The 15,125-nt window shown below is 32.7% G+C and overlaps 1 protein-coding gene across 2 annotated transcripts in view; it reads left to right on the forward strand.

Moving 5' to 3' along the window:
- The window catches only part of LOC117173082 (glutamate receptor ionotropic, kainate 2-like), a 32,214-nt gene that overhangs the window by 5,074 nt on the left and 12,015 nt on the right, over positions 1-15,125 (forward strand). For both annotated transcript variants that reach the window (XM_033361477.1, XM_033361468.1), the window contains exons 2-11: positions 3,195-3,273; positions 6,044-6,193; positions 7,954-8,132; positions 10,678-10,832; positions 10,925-11,066; positions 11,362-11,646; positions 13,048-13,266; positions 13,669-13,875; positions 14,401-14,485; positions 14,566-14,842. In XM_033361477.1, the coding sequence (XP_033217368.1) occupies positions 3,207-3,273; positions 6,044-6,193; positions 7,954-8,132; positions 10,678-10,832; positions 10,925-11,066; positions 11,362-11,646; positions 13,048-13,266; positions 13,669-13,875; positions 14,401-14,485; positions 14,566-14,842 (1,766 nt within the window). In that variant the 5' untranslated portion in view covers positions 3,195-3,206. The remainder of the gene's footprint in view (positions 1-3,194; positions 3,274-6,043; positions 6,194-7,953; positions 8,133-10,677; positions 10,833-10,924; positions 11,067-11,361; positions 11,647-13,047; positions 13,267-13,668; positions 13,876-14,400; positions 14,486-14,565; positions 14,843-15,125) is intronic.

Consider the following 15,125-nt stretch of genomic DNA (forward strand, 5'->3'; position numbering starts at 1 on the left):
TTTTTTTTGTAGAAAAAGAAACTGTTTGGTTGAAGATTAACTTTTCTGTTGAAATTTTATATTTTGGGGCTTACTTTTTTTTAGCACAGAATGTATCATATACCCATTTTTTGTTAAAAATTGATATTTTTTAGTTGAAAATTGATACTTTTTATTTGATTATCAAAAAATATGTTTTGCTTGTTTGAATTTTCCACTTTTTTGGAGTAAAAAAAGAGACTATATGGTTGAAAATGAATTTTTCTGTTAAAAATTTATATTTTCTGATTGAAAATTTATTTCTTTGCTTAAAATTTTATATTTTCGGGCTTAATTCTGTTAACACAAAATGTATTAATTTTCTATTTTTTGTCGAAAAATGATATTTTTAGTTGATTATAATAAACGAATTTTTGTTTGTTTGAAATTTTATCTTTTTGAGGTATAAAAGAACTATTTGGTTGAAAATTAACTTTTTTGTTAAAAATTTATATTTTTGAGTTGAAAATGTATCTTATTACTTCAAAATTTATCTACTTTGTTAACAAAATTATTTTGTAAACTCAAAATATATAACTTCTATTTTTTGTTAAAAACTTAATATTTTCTAGTTAAACATTGATCTTTTTGAAAGAAAACGGAAAAATGCGTATATTTGGTTGAAAATTAGACCATTTTGGTTGGTTTGTTGTTTTGCTTGTTATTAAAAATTTATATTTTGGTGCTGAAAATTCAATTATTTTGTTAAAGATTATTTTTTTTGGTTTGCTTTAAAAACTCAAGGTTTAGTAAAAATGTAATCCTAATTCAGGAAAAAGATGAAAATTTTATACAAAGCTTTCTTTTTCATTCGAAGAATTAAGTTTATCATCCACCCTGTTAAAGGTAAAAAATTGTATTTTTATTTTATCCATCTGAAATCGAATATCTAAGGGATATTTCCAAGATATTTAGAATAACTATAGGACGTTTCTGGTATATTCAAATGTCCTTAGTAGATAACCGGGATGTTTCTGAGATGTTTCTGGGATATTAAAATTTCCTGAATAGAATATATAAAAATTTTAATATCCTACTGTGGGGACATTTGAGTATCCCAGAAACGTCTCACAGATATCAGAGATATCTTGGGAATATCAACAAAATATCCCAATATTAACTTGATTATTGGACGTTTAATATGTACGTTTAATACGTTTAATCAATCTCAATAATCAATAAACGAACTCGCTTTATAGTAGCTGATTCAGGAGAGATATAAATATTTATGAGAGAAGAGGAAGCTACAAACGTTTTCCCGTGTTTACCTCATGTCAGTCGGTTAAGTGCTGCTGAGAAATTACACCAGTGGATCTGAGAAATGCATACATACTAATCGTTAAAAGTACAAGAAATTTTTATAAGTATAACAAAATTATATTAACTTCGCACATACTCAAATGCAACAAAAAATACATTTTGACGATATTTTGGGATTTTTTTTTTACATTGGATCTAATATTGATAAAGGCACGGTTTTAGTGCTTTTTAATCAAAAATCAGAGAAAGTTACGTGGGTTATTTAGGTTTTAAGGGTATTTTAGGCCCAGGCGGAAACCCTGTAAGTGAGGGGAACTAATATCTCCTAACTCACAACCCATAACTCACAATTTACAGTTCACAACTAACAGCAGACAACTCACAACTAAAAGGTCAACCCACAATTTACAACTCACAACTCGCAGCTCAACCCGCAAACGACAGTTCATAACTCACACCTCACAACTCGTAGCGAACAGCTCAACCCAAAACTTACAAACCACAACTTGCAGCTATTGGTTTAACCCATAGTTCACAACTCACAGCTCAAAACTCTCAACTAATTGCTCAACTCGCAACTCACAAACCAGAAATCGCAGCTGAAAGTTTAAACTGCAACTCACAACCGAAAGCTCGTAACACAAAATTCGCAGCTAACAGCTCAACCCGCAACTTACAAGGCACAAATCTCAGATAACAGTTTAACCCGCAACTCACAACTTACAACTCACAACCCACATTGCACAACACACAATTCGCAGCTAACAGCTCAACCTGGAACTCACAACCCACAACTCATAGCTCGCAGCTAACAGCTCAATTCACAACTCACAACCAACAACTCGCAGCTAAAAACCCTATTGAAAGTCGAACTATTGAGAAGAATCGGGACTGGGGGATAGGAAAATATATAACTATTCTATCTCTCCCAATGGGTTAATTTGCATTCCTAAAAGACTATGTTTTCTCATTCCCAGGATATGATTAAATAGAGTAAAGGAGATTAAAAAAGGTAGAGGGGAATCTATATTGAAAGAGAGATAGAAAAATATTGACGTCGATAGGTATTAAAGGATAGAAAAAGATATAAAAGAGGGGATTGAAAATGATAGACGTGAATTAAGATTGACATGGATAGATAAAGGATAGGATAAGCTAGAGAAGAAGGGATTGAAAGACATAGACGTGAATTAAGATTGACAAAGAGATAGTAAAAGATTGACGTGAATAGATAAATAATAGGATGAGATAGAGCTGAGGAGACGAAAAAAGATAGAGGAGAATCTAGATTGACAGAGAGATAAAAAAATAATGACGTAAACAGTTAAAGGATATGATAAGATAGAAAACAAGATATTGAAAAAGATGAATCAAAATTTAGATTGACAGAGAGATAGTATATGAAAGATTGACGAGGATAGATTGAGGACAGAATGGGATAAAGAAGAGGGGATTGCAAGAGATCAACGTGAATTAAGATTGAAAAAGAGATATAAAAAGATAGACGCTAATAGACGTAAGATATGATGAGATAAAGAAGAGATTAAGAAAGATAAACGGGAATTTAGATTGACAAAGTGATAAAATGGCATCTATTTTCTCTATCTCTTTCTATCATAAAGACTAAAAATAATTGAGAAAGATAGGATTTTTATCTTTTTACTTCCAGCACGGAACTCAACCCGCAACTCATAACTCAGGGAAGTGAGGGGGCGGAACTATTGGAAGGGAGGAAGGAGTTAGAAGAGGGGAAAGTTGATGAAGAAAAAGTCGGGGAAGGGAGGGGAAACGAAAGTTGAACGTGAGGGTGGGAAGTAGAGGTTGAAAAGAACTATTTACATCTTGCTGCGCTTTTAAATCCTTTTTGTAGGCGCAACGCTACAAAGCTTTGACTAATGTATTTTATTTGTTTTCAGAATGTTTCTAAGATGTTGTGGAATTATATCCTGGTGGCTTTCTTGCCTTTCAGTCTCGGATATAATAATTTTCGAATAGGTAATTTCTACCTCTAAATATTTAAGATATGCTATGTTCTTAACGAAAAAGTTAACTAATCCAATTTTTGCTGAAAATTAATCGCTTTTAGTTGAAAATTCCACGATTAATTTTTTCCTTCATAATTCATCTTCTTTATTTAAAATTGAACTGATTAGTTGAATTTTCACTTTCGTAGGTTGAAACTTAATTTTTTTTAGCTGAAAATTGAACTAATAAATTATTGGTTGAAAATTTAACTTTTTAGCTGAAACTTGAATTACTTTGTTAAACATTCATTTTCCTAGTTGAAGATTCATCTCTTTGATTGAAAATCAAAATATTTTGTCAAAAAATTTTTCTTTTTCATTGAAAATTAAATTTTTTAACTACCAATTTGACTACTCCATTATTGGTTCAGAACCGATTGTTTTTGGTTGAAAATTCAACATTATTGTTGTAAATTTATATAATTCGTGACTGTTTCATATTTTTGGCCAAAAATTATTCTTCTTGATTAAAAATTCAACAATTAAGGTCAAAGTTAATCTACTTTGTTAAAAATTCGTAATTTTCGATAAAAAATTCATGGCTTTGATTGAAATTCAACTATTTAGTTGAATATCCTTTTTATTATTATTGAGAATCAATTTTTTCTAATATAAATTTAACTATTCCATTTTTCATGGAAAATTGATAGTTTTTTTTAAATAAGATAGTTGTCGTGCTATTCTCTATAACTCTACTGTTTCTAGTTTAAAAAATAACTCAATAATCTTAAAATATAATTATTTGTTTAAAAAATGATTTCTTTAAAAAAATTGTGCTAACGATTTCAGCCACATTAACATTAACTTTTAAAATTGAAAAGAGTAGAGCCATATTAATTAAAAAGTAATCATTTTTTAAAATTTGGCAAGAAGCGACGGTCATAAAAATTCAATTGCAAAAAAACATGGGTCAAATTAATGTTTTTTTGTTGCTGGGAATTTTAAAATTATTCCAAGAAAATAATGTTTTTTATTTGAAATGGCAATAGTGATAATATTTAGATTCATAAAATCACAGAAAAAATGTCTGTTTTCTTCAGATATCTGACTTTTGGCATGTCAACTACTTTAAAATTCAACTGTTTGGATTACAAATTTGATTTTTGTGTGAAAAATGCGTCTTTTGGGTTGAAAATCTTATTATTTTAATAGAAAATTCAACTATTTCGTTGAAAACTAATTCTTTGGTTAAAAATGAACTTTTTGGTTGAAAATTCGTATCTTTGGGTGGAAAATTCATATTTTTTCTAAAGAATTCGCCTTTTTTTGAAAATTCAATTATTTGGTTGAAAACTCGTCTTTTGTTTTAGTTCAATAATTTTTCACTTAAAATTCAGCCATGTGTTTGCCAGCTTAACTTCTTTGTTAAAAATTAATTTTTGTTGTTGTTGAAGATTCATAATTTTAGTTAAACAGTCAACTATTTTATTGAAAATTTAATTAATGGGCTGAAAATTCAACTTTTTTAATAAAAATTTAATTATTTCCTTTAAAGTTTAGCCTTATTGTTTGACATTCGCTGCCTTTGATGAGAAATTCGTACTTTTGTTTATTGAAAATTAAACTGTCTTTAAAAAAATTGTTCTTCTGGCTTGAAGATTCAACTATTCGGTTAAAAATTCATTTATTGTTGTTAGAGCATTTAATTTATTTTTCGAAAATTCGTCTTATTGAATTGAAAATTATTATTTTTTACTAGAAATTCATAATTCTTAGTTTAAAATTTAATTTTCTTGTAACAAAAATTTTCTTTTGGCTTGAAGATTTGAATCTTTGATTAAAAATGCAACTGTCTGTGGTTGAAGTTGATTGTGTTTTTAAACACACGTTTTTAAAGGTTGAAAATTCAATTATTTTGTTTACAAATCATCTTTCCTAATGGAAAATTAAGTTTTTTGTATTTATAAGTCAACTATTTTCTGAAACGTTCGACTTTTTTTAGCTTTAACCCGGTACCACATGATTTTTTTTTCAACGACGAAAATCAGGCGTTTTTAGGAAGGCTATATAACAATGTCTATTTTTTTTTGTTTGTGTAGTGTTTTTACAGTAAAGCCATGGACTAACAATTAGTTGGCGGGGGTTTGTAAACCGTTTGAACCTCACAAGAATATTTTTTTTGGTTTAAAACTATATGTATCATATATGATACGCGATGCGGTAAAACTTATTTTGTTATTGTTAAGAATACATCTCTTTTAGTAAAGAAAAATAAATCTTTTATTGACGAAAATTGAATTATTTGGTCGAAAATGCAATATATTTCAATATTACTTTAAGATGTTAGAATAAACTCCAGGTCCCATAGAATGCCTTCAACTGCTGGCCCGCGCAGTTTCTCAGCTCAAGAGGCGAGAGACGGTTGCGACTCTGACCTCAGAAGGCCTCGGAAGCGCCGCAGTGCGCGAGTACTCAGTCCTGCATATTGCGCAATATTATGCGTTCCAAGTGGAAACGGTTCAGGTGGCCCTGACTGTTTACGTTTCGAGGGTACAAATTTAGTACCAAGGCCAGTGCGAAGAAACCCCCGAAAATGTCATTATATGGGACTTTGAGTGTTTAATATTTCATATCCGATTTCCAAACTTTTGTATGCAACTTCTACAAAAAGAAGGAAAGAATTTGGACAGATGTTGGAACGCTATGCTTTTTTATTCTTAGAATTTTTCTCTATAGAGCTTAAATATTTTTCTTGTATATAAATGACTATATGTCTGTGTTCATGACTATATTCTACATAGGTGGAGTATTTGAAGGTTATGATGGCATTGGGTGTGTATTTGGGAAATCAGCATCGACTCTTCGCGAAATTTTAGGCTCAGATCCTAAAAACCTTACAAAATATGTTACCACCGATGAAGAATTAAAATTGTGGGATGTACAAACCAAAGGTAAGAAAAAATTCTTAATGTCTCGCAAAATTCAGTTTACGTGAAAGTTTCAAGTAAATGCGGGTTTTTATTGTTTAAATATGCTTTGGAATCATGTCGAGTATGGTGATTCTGCGGTACGCTTGCCAATTTCTGCTCACTATAATTTCCGAAGATGATTATAATTATTCTGAAAGTACCTTTCAGTTACCCTACAATTTTGAAGTAAAACTTCTTTTGGGACTGAAGCGAATAAAAAAAGAACAACTGACAGAACGAACGGATATCTGTCCGTTTCATTTTCGATATCCCCACTACTGCCAGACTAAGGAAAAGCCTGTATATGCTCTCTCTCTGTACTCTCTTACTATGCCATCTCCTCAATTCTCATGACGATGCCTCAGAAATTTTTTTAATGTTAATCCATTCAAGTTTCAATTTTGCCGCATGTGTGGCCCCACTGCCACATATTGATATTTCCATGGACATTTTTCTGGCTCCCTTCAAACTATTAATAATAATAAAACCTTATTCTTCAATATTAAACTAAAATTCACCTATTTAAAAAAAGATAAAAAGAATCGAAAAAATTTAATACCAGTGTACAAAATTATTTAATTTGTAATGAATTGAAGTCAGAATCAACTTATTCGCTAACGGAAACGAAAAATCACGAGAGGACCGCGAGTAGCGCAGTGCAAACTATTCTAATATCTTTTCCAGTGCGCATGCGTCGCTTTGAAATTCGAATTGGTTGACGTTAGCGCGCTTTTTTAAAATCAATAAATTTGCAAGAAAATTTTTCGCAACAAATAATACTTGTAAAATGATCAAATATAATTCTTTTAGCAAAAAATAGACTTATAAAATGAAAAAAGAACTAATTATTTGATGTTAATCCTTGAAAATAAAAAATCTATTTTAAATTTTTGGTAAGGAATAACTTTTTATCAGAAGCATGAATTAAAAACCATTTTTAAAATCATTATGCACTGTATCATTATTATTTCTTGTAAATAATTGTAATAAAAAGCAAATAAAAATTAATCATTTTAAGTAAGCGCGCCTACGGTAACCAATCCTATTGTCGGCGCATGCCCAGTACGTCGATCCTTCTTTCCATCTGTCCGTCGTACTTTTTTGCAAGGAGGGGAAGTTGGAGAAGGGAAATGTAGGTTCAGTACGTGTGGGAAAGTATGAAAGAGGGAGGTTTGAACGACTTAGTTTTTTTTAAAGAAAATTAATTCAGAAACGATGGCTAGATGGAGCTATGAATTAAAACATTTTTAAATTAAATTTTGTCGGGAAAAAATATCTACCCCATCGCTCTGCTCGGATCTCCGCTCTCAACAGAGCGATGGAGAAGACCTTTTTCAGAAAAAAATTAACGTTAAGAACCATGAAATTGAAAAACCCACTTGAGGTTTGCATTTGGACACATCCTTTCACCGCAATGTCCGCTAGAATTTTAGAGGATTTTTAAGCTAATAAAACATATTTAAAAAAATTGCACTTGCATAGTAAGATCGTGACACTCTTTATTTATAATATAATCTTATGAACATTTCTTATTTTTTAGGAATAATATAGAAACATTTACTGTTTGAAAAAGCGCCCGAACAATTATTTTCATTTGTATCTTAAAATATTCTTAGGTTAATATGTTACCATAAACAATAAAAAGTGGCATTTACTCGGAACTTTCATTTAAACTTGGTTCAGTCTTGCCATGAATGATCTAATAGATGCATTGCTTTAATTCTTTAAATTAATTTTTCCAGTATGTGAACTTATGGAAAAAGGGGTCGTTGCAATTTTCGGGCCACTCAGTCCACAGAGTTTAAGCCATGCGTATAGCATGTGTGATGCAATGGGAATACCGCATATAGCTACCACATTGAGTATTGATGACAAATTGAAATCAATCAATTTTTATCCACACTCTGAAGCATTATCAACGGTGCTTAAACATTTTTAATATAATTATATATAAACAGGGCTGCCATATAATCAACAAACTCACTTCCAGTAACTTTTTTTATCAAGTCACTTTTTAGTAAATGAAGAGAGGAAGTAGGGGTCGTAAGGGGAGGGAAAGTAGTGAAGTAGAAAAAATCAGAAGAACTGAGGGGAAGTGACAGGAAATAATGGAGAAAAAGTGTGGGAGGGTAACAAGAGAAATTCGGGAAATTATGGGAAAAATGAGTGGAGAGTAAGTAGGAGCATTTAGGGAAAAATGGAGAGAAAGGAGGTCAAGTAGAGGACATGCGGAGAGGCAGTAAGGTAAGTAAGAAAAAATGGGGAGGAGGTAATGATACATAAGGGAAAGTAGGGGTAATGTTTAGAAATGAGGGTAAACAGAGAAGGGAAAGTGAGGGCTAGGGAAAGGAAGTAGTGGCAGTAGAGTGTCAGTTGGAAAAGCGAGGAGATCAAAAGAAGAGTATGGGGAAGTTGGAGGAGGGGGTGGGCGAAGGTTGAAGTAAGGGGTGGGAGAGTATGGGAAATTCGGGGCAATTAGAGGAAGGGAAAGTAAGGGCAGTGGGTAGTCATGTTGAGGAGAAGGGATGTAGGTGAAGTGAGTGGAAGGAAAGTAGGAAAAGTGAGGTAAAATGAGAGGGGGAGTAAGTAAAGTAGGGAAAATGAGGAGAGGTGAAATAGGGAAATGGGAGAAAAATGGGGAGAGGAAAACTAGGGGAAGTGATTATATACGAGGGAAAGTCAGAATAATGATTAGAAATCAGAGGGAATAGAGAAGGAGAAATGAGGACTAGGGAAAGGAAGATGAGTAAGCGGAAAATCAGCTAAAGAAGTGAGGGTTTTTGGTACTAAAGCGAAATCTTTACAAAAACGTTCTAATTTGCAGCTTAAAAACTCAACTATTTACATTAAAACTGATCTATTCTTGTGGAAAATGATATTTTTTATTTCAAATTCATGTCTTTTCTGGTAAAAATTTCATTTTTTTTGTTGAAAATTCAACATTTTGTTTAACAATTAATAATTTATTTTTGTTGAGGATGAAACTACTTTGTTAGCAGTTTGATTAAAAATCGATTTTAATTAAAAATGTAATGATTGGAAATTCATTTCGTTCTGTATAAATTTGAACTGTTTTATTTTATTACAAATCGAAACTTGTTCGTTGACAATTAATTATCTGTTTTCGTTATGGATTCAACTAATTCGTTAAAAATTAATTTTTTCAATTTGAGATTCATTATGTTATTTGGAAACTTACATATCTCTTTAGTTAAAAATTTGTTTGTTTTTTATGAATTTTTAATAACTAAAACTAAAATATTCCATTATTCATTAAAACATTATCTTTTTCAGTAGAAACTCGAACCGTTTAATTGAAAATTCAAGTATTTTGTTGAATATTCCTCTTTTTTGGTAGAACATTTATGAAAATTTATCTTTTTGGTTGAAAATTTATCTTTTTAAATTGAGAATTCAAACAGTTGAGTAAAATTCGAATTTTTGTGTTAAAAATTTTTGTTGTATGTTAAAGCTCAAATATTAACTATTACATTTTAATCGAGGATTAATCTGTTTTGATTGAAAGTTTAATTACTTAATTGAAATTTGAATTGCTTTCCTACATAATATTTTTTTGGTTCAAGACTTTAGTTAAAAATTGTGCTAGTTTGTTCAAAATTAATGTTTATAATTGAAAATTTAACTTATTTATTTTTGATTAAAATGTTGTCTTTTTTAGTCAAAATTTAAACTATTTGGTTGAAAATTCACGCATTTTGTTGAATATTCATACTTTATGGTTGAAGTATTGACTATTACGTTTCTTTGATAATTTACTTTTGTTTTCATTAAAAATCAACTACTTGGTTGACATTTAAATTACTTTTTTTTTAACTAATATTTTTTTGCTTGAAGATTCATAATGTCAGTTGAAAATTCATCAATTGTCTGAAATTTTTAATATTCTTTTAAAAATCCTTTCTTTTTCAATTATTGGTTTTAACTAAAATGTTCAAAATTCTATTTTATGACGAAAATGTATATCTTTTAGTAGAAAAATAATCTCCTTAGTTAAAAATAATTCTTTTTTTTCTTCAAATTTCAATACTTTTGCCTGAAAGGTTAGGAATTAAAAACATTTCATCTTGATAATTTTGAACATTACCTGTAAAATTTATTGTAGCAATTGCAATCCGATAAATTTGAGGACACTTGTCTCCCGACAGAAGATCCCTCGGTTTACGCTATTCCTAAAATTGATGTCATCTGCAGTTTCATGATGAGGGGAGCCGCGTTATGTGTCCAGATCCAACAGAAGTTATTCATGTGGCGCGGCCTTTTTATGTTTGAATTTCCTCGATTTAGGATCAAGGGCAGGAAAAGCCCAGTCCGAATCCGTTCTTAAATCGAGAGTTGAGTGTTGTCAATTAAAATTTTTTTTCAATTATCTGTGGCAGCCTTGCATATAAGAAATAATAATTGTGCATCCGAGTAAGACCATTATTTTTTATAATTCTGGTGTTTAGCTTTACTATGATCTTGTTGTGGAATATAATTGGAAAACTTACACGATACTCTATGAAAATAAGATCAGTTTGTTGATGATAAAACCACTTCTTGAACGTTGGAATAGTACAGGATATACAGTATCAGTTCGTCTACTAAATGGACCAGATTATAGGTATTGTGGTTTTATCTTTTTTAATTTAAAGATATCCCCAGCAGACTGTGTGAACGAAAAGTAAGCAAAGTGTGAAATAACTTTTTTTTCAGACGAATGTTACGTGATGTGAAATTATCTGGAGAACAAAACTTTATAATTGATTGTTCTGTTGAAATTCTTCCCGAAGTTCTAAAACAGGCTTTGCAAGTTGGTCTATTGTTTCATAAATTCAACTTGATTATTACTTCATTGGTAAGATTTTTTTTAGTGATACAATAACTTTCTTTGAGCATTTAGAAAGTAGCAGTAAGTTTTTAACAATTCAATCTTAAATAGTAAAAATCCACCTCTGCCTGTATTTGAACTGGAAGTTCCTATTATTAACCAGACTGCTTGCCGCTCATGAAAAGTAGGAACTCCGGTTTCGAATCCTGGCCGACGTAGATTTTTGATCGTTTTCATAAAATCCAACAACTGTACAGGTAAAATGAAGTATATGTAAATATATTTTTTCTCTGTATTACTTGTATCGGAAATATTTATTTAGGATTTGCAGACGATCAATTATCAACCTTATCAATACTCTGGGATGAACATAACTGCACTTCGTTTAATTGATCCAGATAATGAACTCGTTCAAATAATAAATTACAAGAAGCCCGATTGTGGAAAGCTAACTACAAATAAAGCTGTGATGTACGATGCAGTACAATTTGTTGCATTAGCTTTCAAGAACCTTACTAATTCGACAAAGAAAATTGTCAGATCTTTGCCCTGTGATGGATCAGAGATTTGGGAACATGGTGAAACTCTGACTAACTACATCCGAACAGTGAGTTAAAGATGTAGTATCTGCAAATTTTGCCCCCCCCCCTTCTTATTGAAAACTAAAACTACGGATGCAAAAACGAGAATTAATACTAATTTATGTGATAAGCACATGTGACTGAGTTTTGTTAAGTGGGAAGGATATTTTCATCAGAAACAGTCGGTGAGACTTAGGCAAGTCGAAGGCGCATCCTATAGCTGAACATTCTTGTACATGCGCAACGGAGTATCCTGGACATGTTCCTGCACACGCACCTGCTCAGATAATCTTGAGGGTTCCTGTACAGGAATTTGACGAAAAAATTGTACATGTTCCTGTGAAGAAACCTGTATGAAAGCTAAACTTTGAATGATCATGTACAGGTTCCTTCATGGAGTGATTTGAGACGCGGGTTTATAGACAGAAAACTATTCAGGATCCAACAAAAACCCGGCATAGGAGCTATTCCGCGAGATTTCGCAAGTGGATTGACTCTCTCGATAGTAAGTTTGATCTTCAAAGAAAAAAAAGGAAGGCAACTTTACAGCTGTAAACTAAATGAGTTTTCGCGACGGCTTTGTGTAAAGGACCACATAATTGTTTATGTACAGGAACTCATGTCTGAATTTACTTCGCAATGAAACATGTACAGGTACTTATACTTGGTCGTTCATAGGTTCCTTTATCGGTGCAGGTTCCATTGCAGGATCATGTACAGTTTCCTTCGCTAAATTCATGCACAGCAACACTTAAGATTTTCAGTGCAGTATCGCAACCAGAAATATGTCCAGGATCCTAGGAGGTTTCTTTACAGGAATGTTTAGCTGAGGTAGTCGAAGGCGAGCCGTAGACACAACTGAATGAGAGCAACAGACAATCTGGCTGCTCCTTCTGCAAATATCACTCTAGCCCAGTAATGTTAACGAACCGCGACCTTTTCAAACTGCGCAACTGTCGCGCAAAGGTAGAGTAAGAAGAAACACGTATAATGTCTTCGTTAGGCGATGATTAAACAGTTTAAAAAGTTGCGTTCTAAGCTCGGCCCCCTCGTTGTGGAGAACCGCCGCATGGAGGAAATTGGTGGGAGAGCGTCGTATGAGCCCGGCGTGCGCACGCTCTCCCAATACTTCCCACATGCGGCCGTTCTCCGCTACGAGGAAGCCGAGCCTAGGATCGGTGCGCCACTTCAAACTGGGCTCGTCCACTATCTGTTCATCATCGACAAGAAGTTTGTTTGTGGTGTTGACATAATGCCCTCATAGGACGTGTACCGTTAATTCGTACCCAAGTCGGTCAAAAACTTAGTTACAAGAAAATATATATAGGCTTGGAGGACCAGGACTAGGGGGCAGGGACCTCCTCAATCCAGAAAAATAATTCTATATCTCCTTTTTGCATCGGGCGCCTCAATTATAAAATTTGCAGGGGTCTATGGAAGGACTTACTGGAATAGTAAAGTTTGATACCAGAGGCTACCGTTCTGAATTCGCAGTCGATATCTTAAACTTAGGTGAAGATGGATTAAAAAAGATTGGAATCTGGAATAGCACGCGAGGTTTCAAGTGGATACCAAAACCTGTTATACTCGAAGCAGATACAGAATTGAGTCTTCATAATCAGACTTTTAGAGTCCTTATTTCGCTGGTACACAATCACTTCTTTCTGCCTCTATTTAAAATTCTGACGACGTAAAGAACACACAAACCTAAATAGGAAGACGAGCCCAAAATAAAATTGTTAAATTTATAGAACCAAATATTTTGCCAGTTTAAAGAAAAATGACTTTAAAGTTTTCGCTGACAGGTTTATCGACTGGAAAAATCTATATTTCAACTGGCCGAGCAGCTCAGGCGGTAGCGTGTCAGGTTCATAATCGAAAGGTTGCGGGCTTGATTCCTGATGGCTGCACTTCAAATTTTTTGTTTGCATTTTATTTATCACAATATTTAAATTATCCTATGTAGTTTCCGATGTAGTTTACGATGTCAGAATTGGCAATAAGCTGACGTTGAAATTATCAAATTTATAATAACTTGCATTTGACAGACGAAACCCTATGCATCGGTAAAGGATTCTTTGACAAAGAGAGTAGGTAACGATCGCTTCGAAGGATATACAGTCGATATTATAGACGAACTCAGCAAAATGTGTGGTTTTAACTATACCTTCATGGTACAAGATGACAAAAATTATGGTTCCTACAATAATTTTACTGGTGAATGGAATGGAATGATCGGGAAAATACGGGCTAACGTAAGTCAAAATTTGTTTCTTTCGTAATTTACGCTACATCTAATAGAAACTGAATCATTTATAGAAATTTCTACGAAATATTTTTAAGGTTGCTAGTAAATTTCAATTTTCAAATTCCCCAACTGTTTAAATTTTGTTTAAGGTATGAAAGCAACCGTAAGCTTAGGAAGTGAATAATTTTACTGCGAAAAGAATTGTTTTTTTACATTTATTTCAAAGACTTTTAGTAGCAAAAGTCGTGCAGAATATTATAAGGGGTCATCCACATTCTTAAATTTTTTTATGAGGGTGGGAAATGATTGGAAAATATAACGGAAGACAAATTTTTACAAAAAAAGTTAATACACATACATTGAATACTCAAAATTTGAGTTATTGCATTTCCAACAAAATATGTGCCTTTTCAACCAAACAGTTGATTTTCAAAACTCTGACCTTCCATACCTTTTTGGAATTCCCTGACCTATAGCAACCCTAATTTTCATGCGAAACTTATCACATAAGTTATTTCCAACTGATTCACAGGAGGCTGATTTAGCAATCGCTGATTTGACTATCACTCAACAACGTGAAGAAGCTGTAGACTTTACTTTACCATTTATGAGTTTGGGTACGTTTTTTTGAAGAAATTTTTTGGAATAGAGCACAGCTTTATCAATTTAATTCTAAACTGAAGATAAATATTTGCAGGGATAAGTATTCTCTACAGGAGACCAACTAAAGCTGAAGGAAGCTTACTTTCTTTCTTGTCGCCCCTTACACTTGATGTTTGGTTCTATTTAACAGCGGCCTACATATTTGTCTCGATAGAACTTGTTATCCTAGGAAGATTGAGTTCTGCTGAGTGGGTTAATCCATATCCATGCATAGATGAACCACAAGAATTAAAAAACCAATTAACTTTTTCGAACTGCTTATGGTTCACGCTCGGTGCTCTGATGCAACAAGGATCAGAAATTGCTCCTGTGTAAGTAAAGAAACAGGCTTACTATCCTAGCTGACTTCGTGCACGTAACGGTTACGCGATTTAGTGAACATAAAGTTGGCACCAACCCGACGCAGTGATCACAGATCTGAAACGAGACGTGGTCCAATACTATGACACGTCTATGTCCGTGTGAATATGGTAGGAGACGATATAAATGCCTTGGTTGCGCGCGCAACCCATTTCTCCTCTTCTGAATTTGAAAACTCGAAGGTGCACGATTGCCGGTCGGAACACTTCGGCGGTTCTATTTATATCTCTATCT

Source organism: Belonocnema kinseyi, chromosome 1, assembly GCF_010883055.1.
Source record: "Belonocnema kinseyi isolate 2016_QV_RU_SX_M_011 chromosome 1, B_treatae_v1, whole genome shotgun sequence".
Lineage (NCBI taxonomy): Eukaryota > Metazoa > Arthropoda > Insecta > Hymenoptera > Cynipidae > Belonocnema > Belonocnema kinseyi.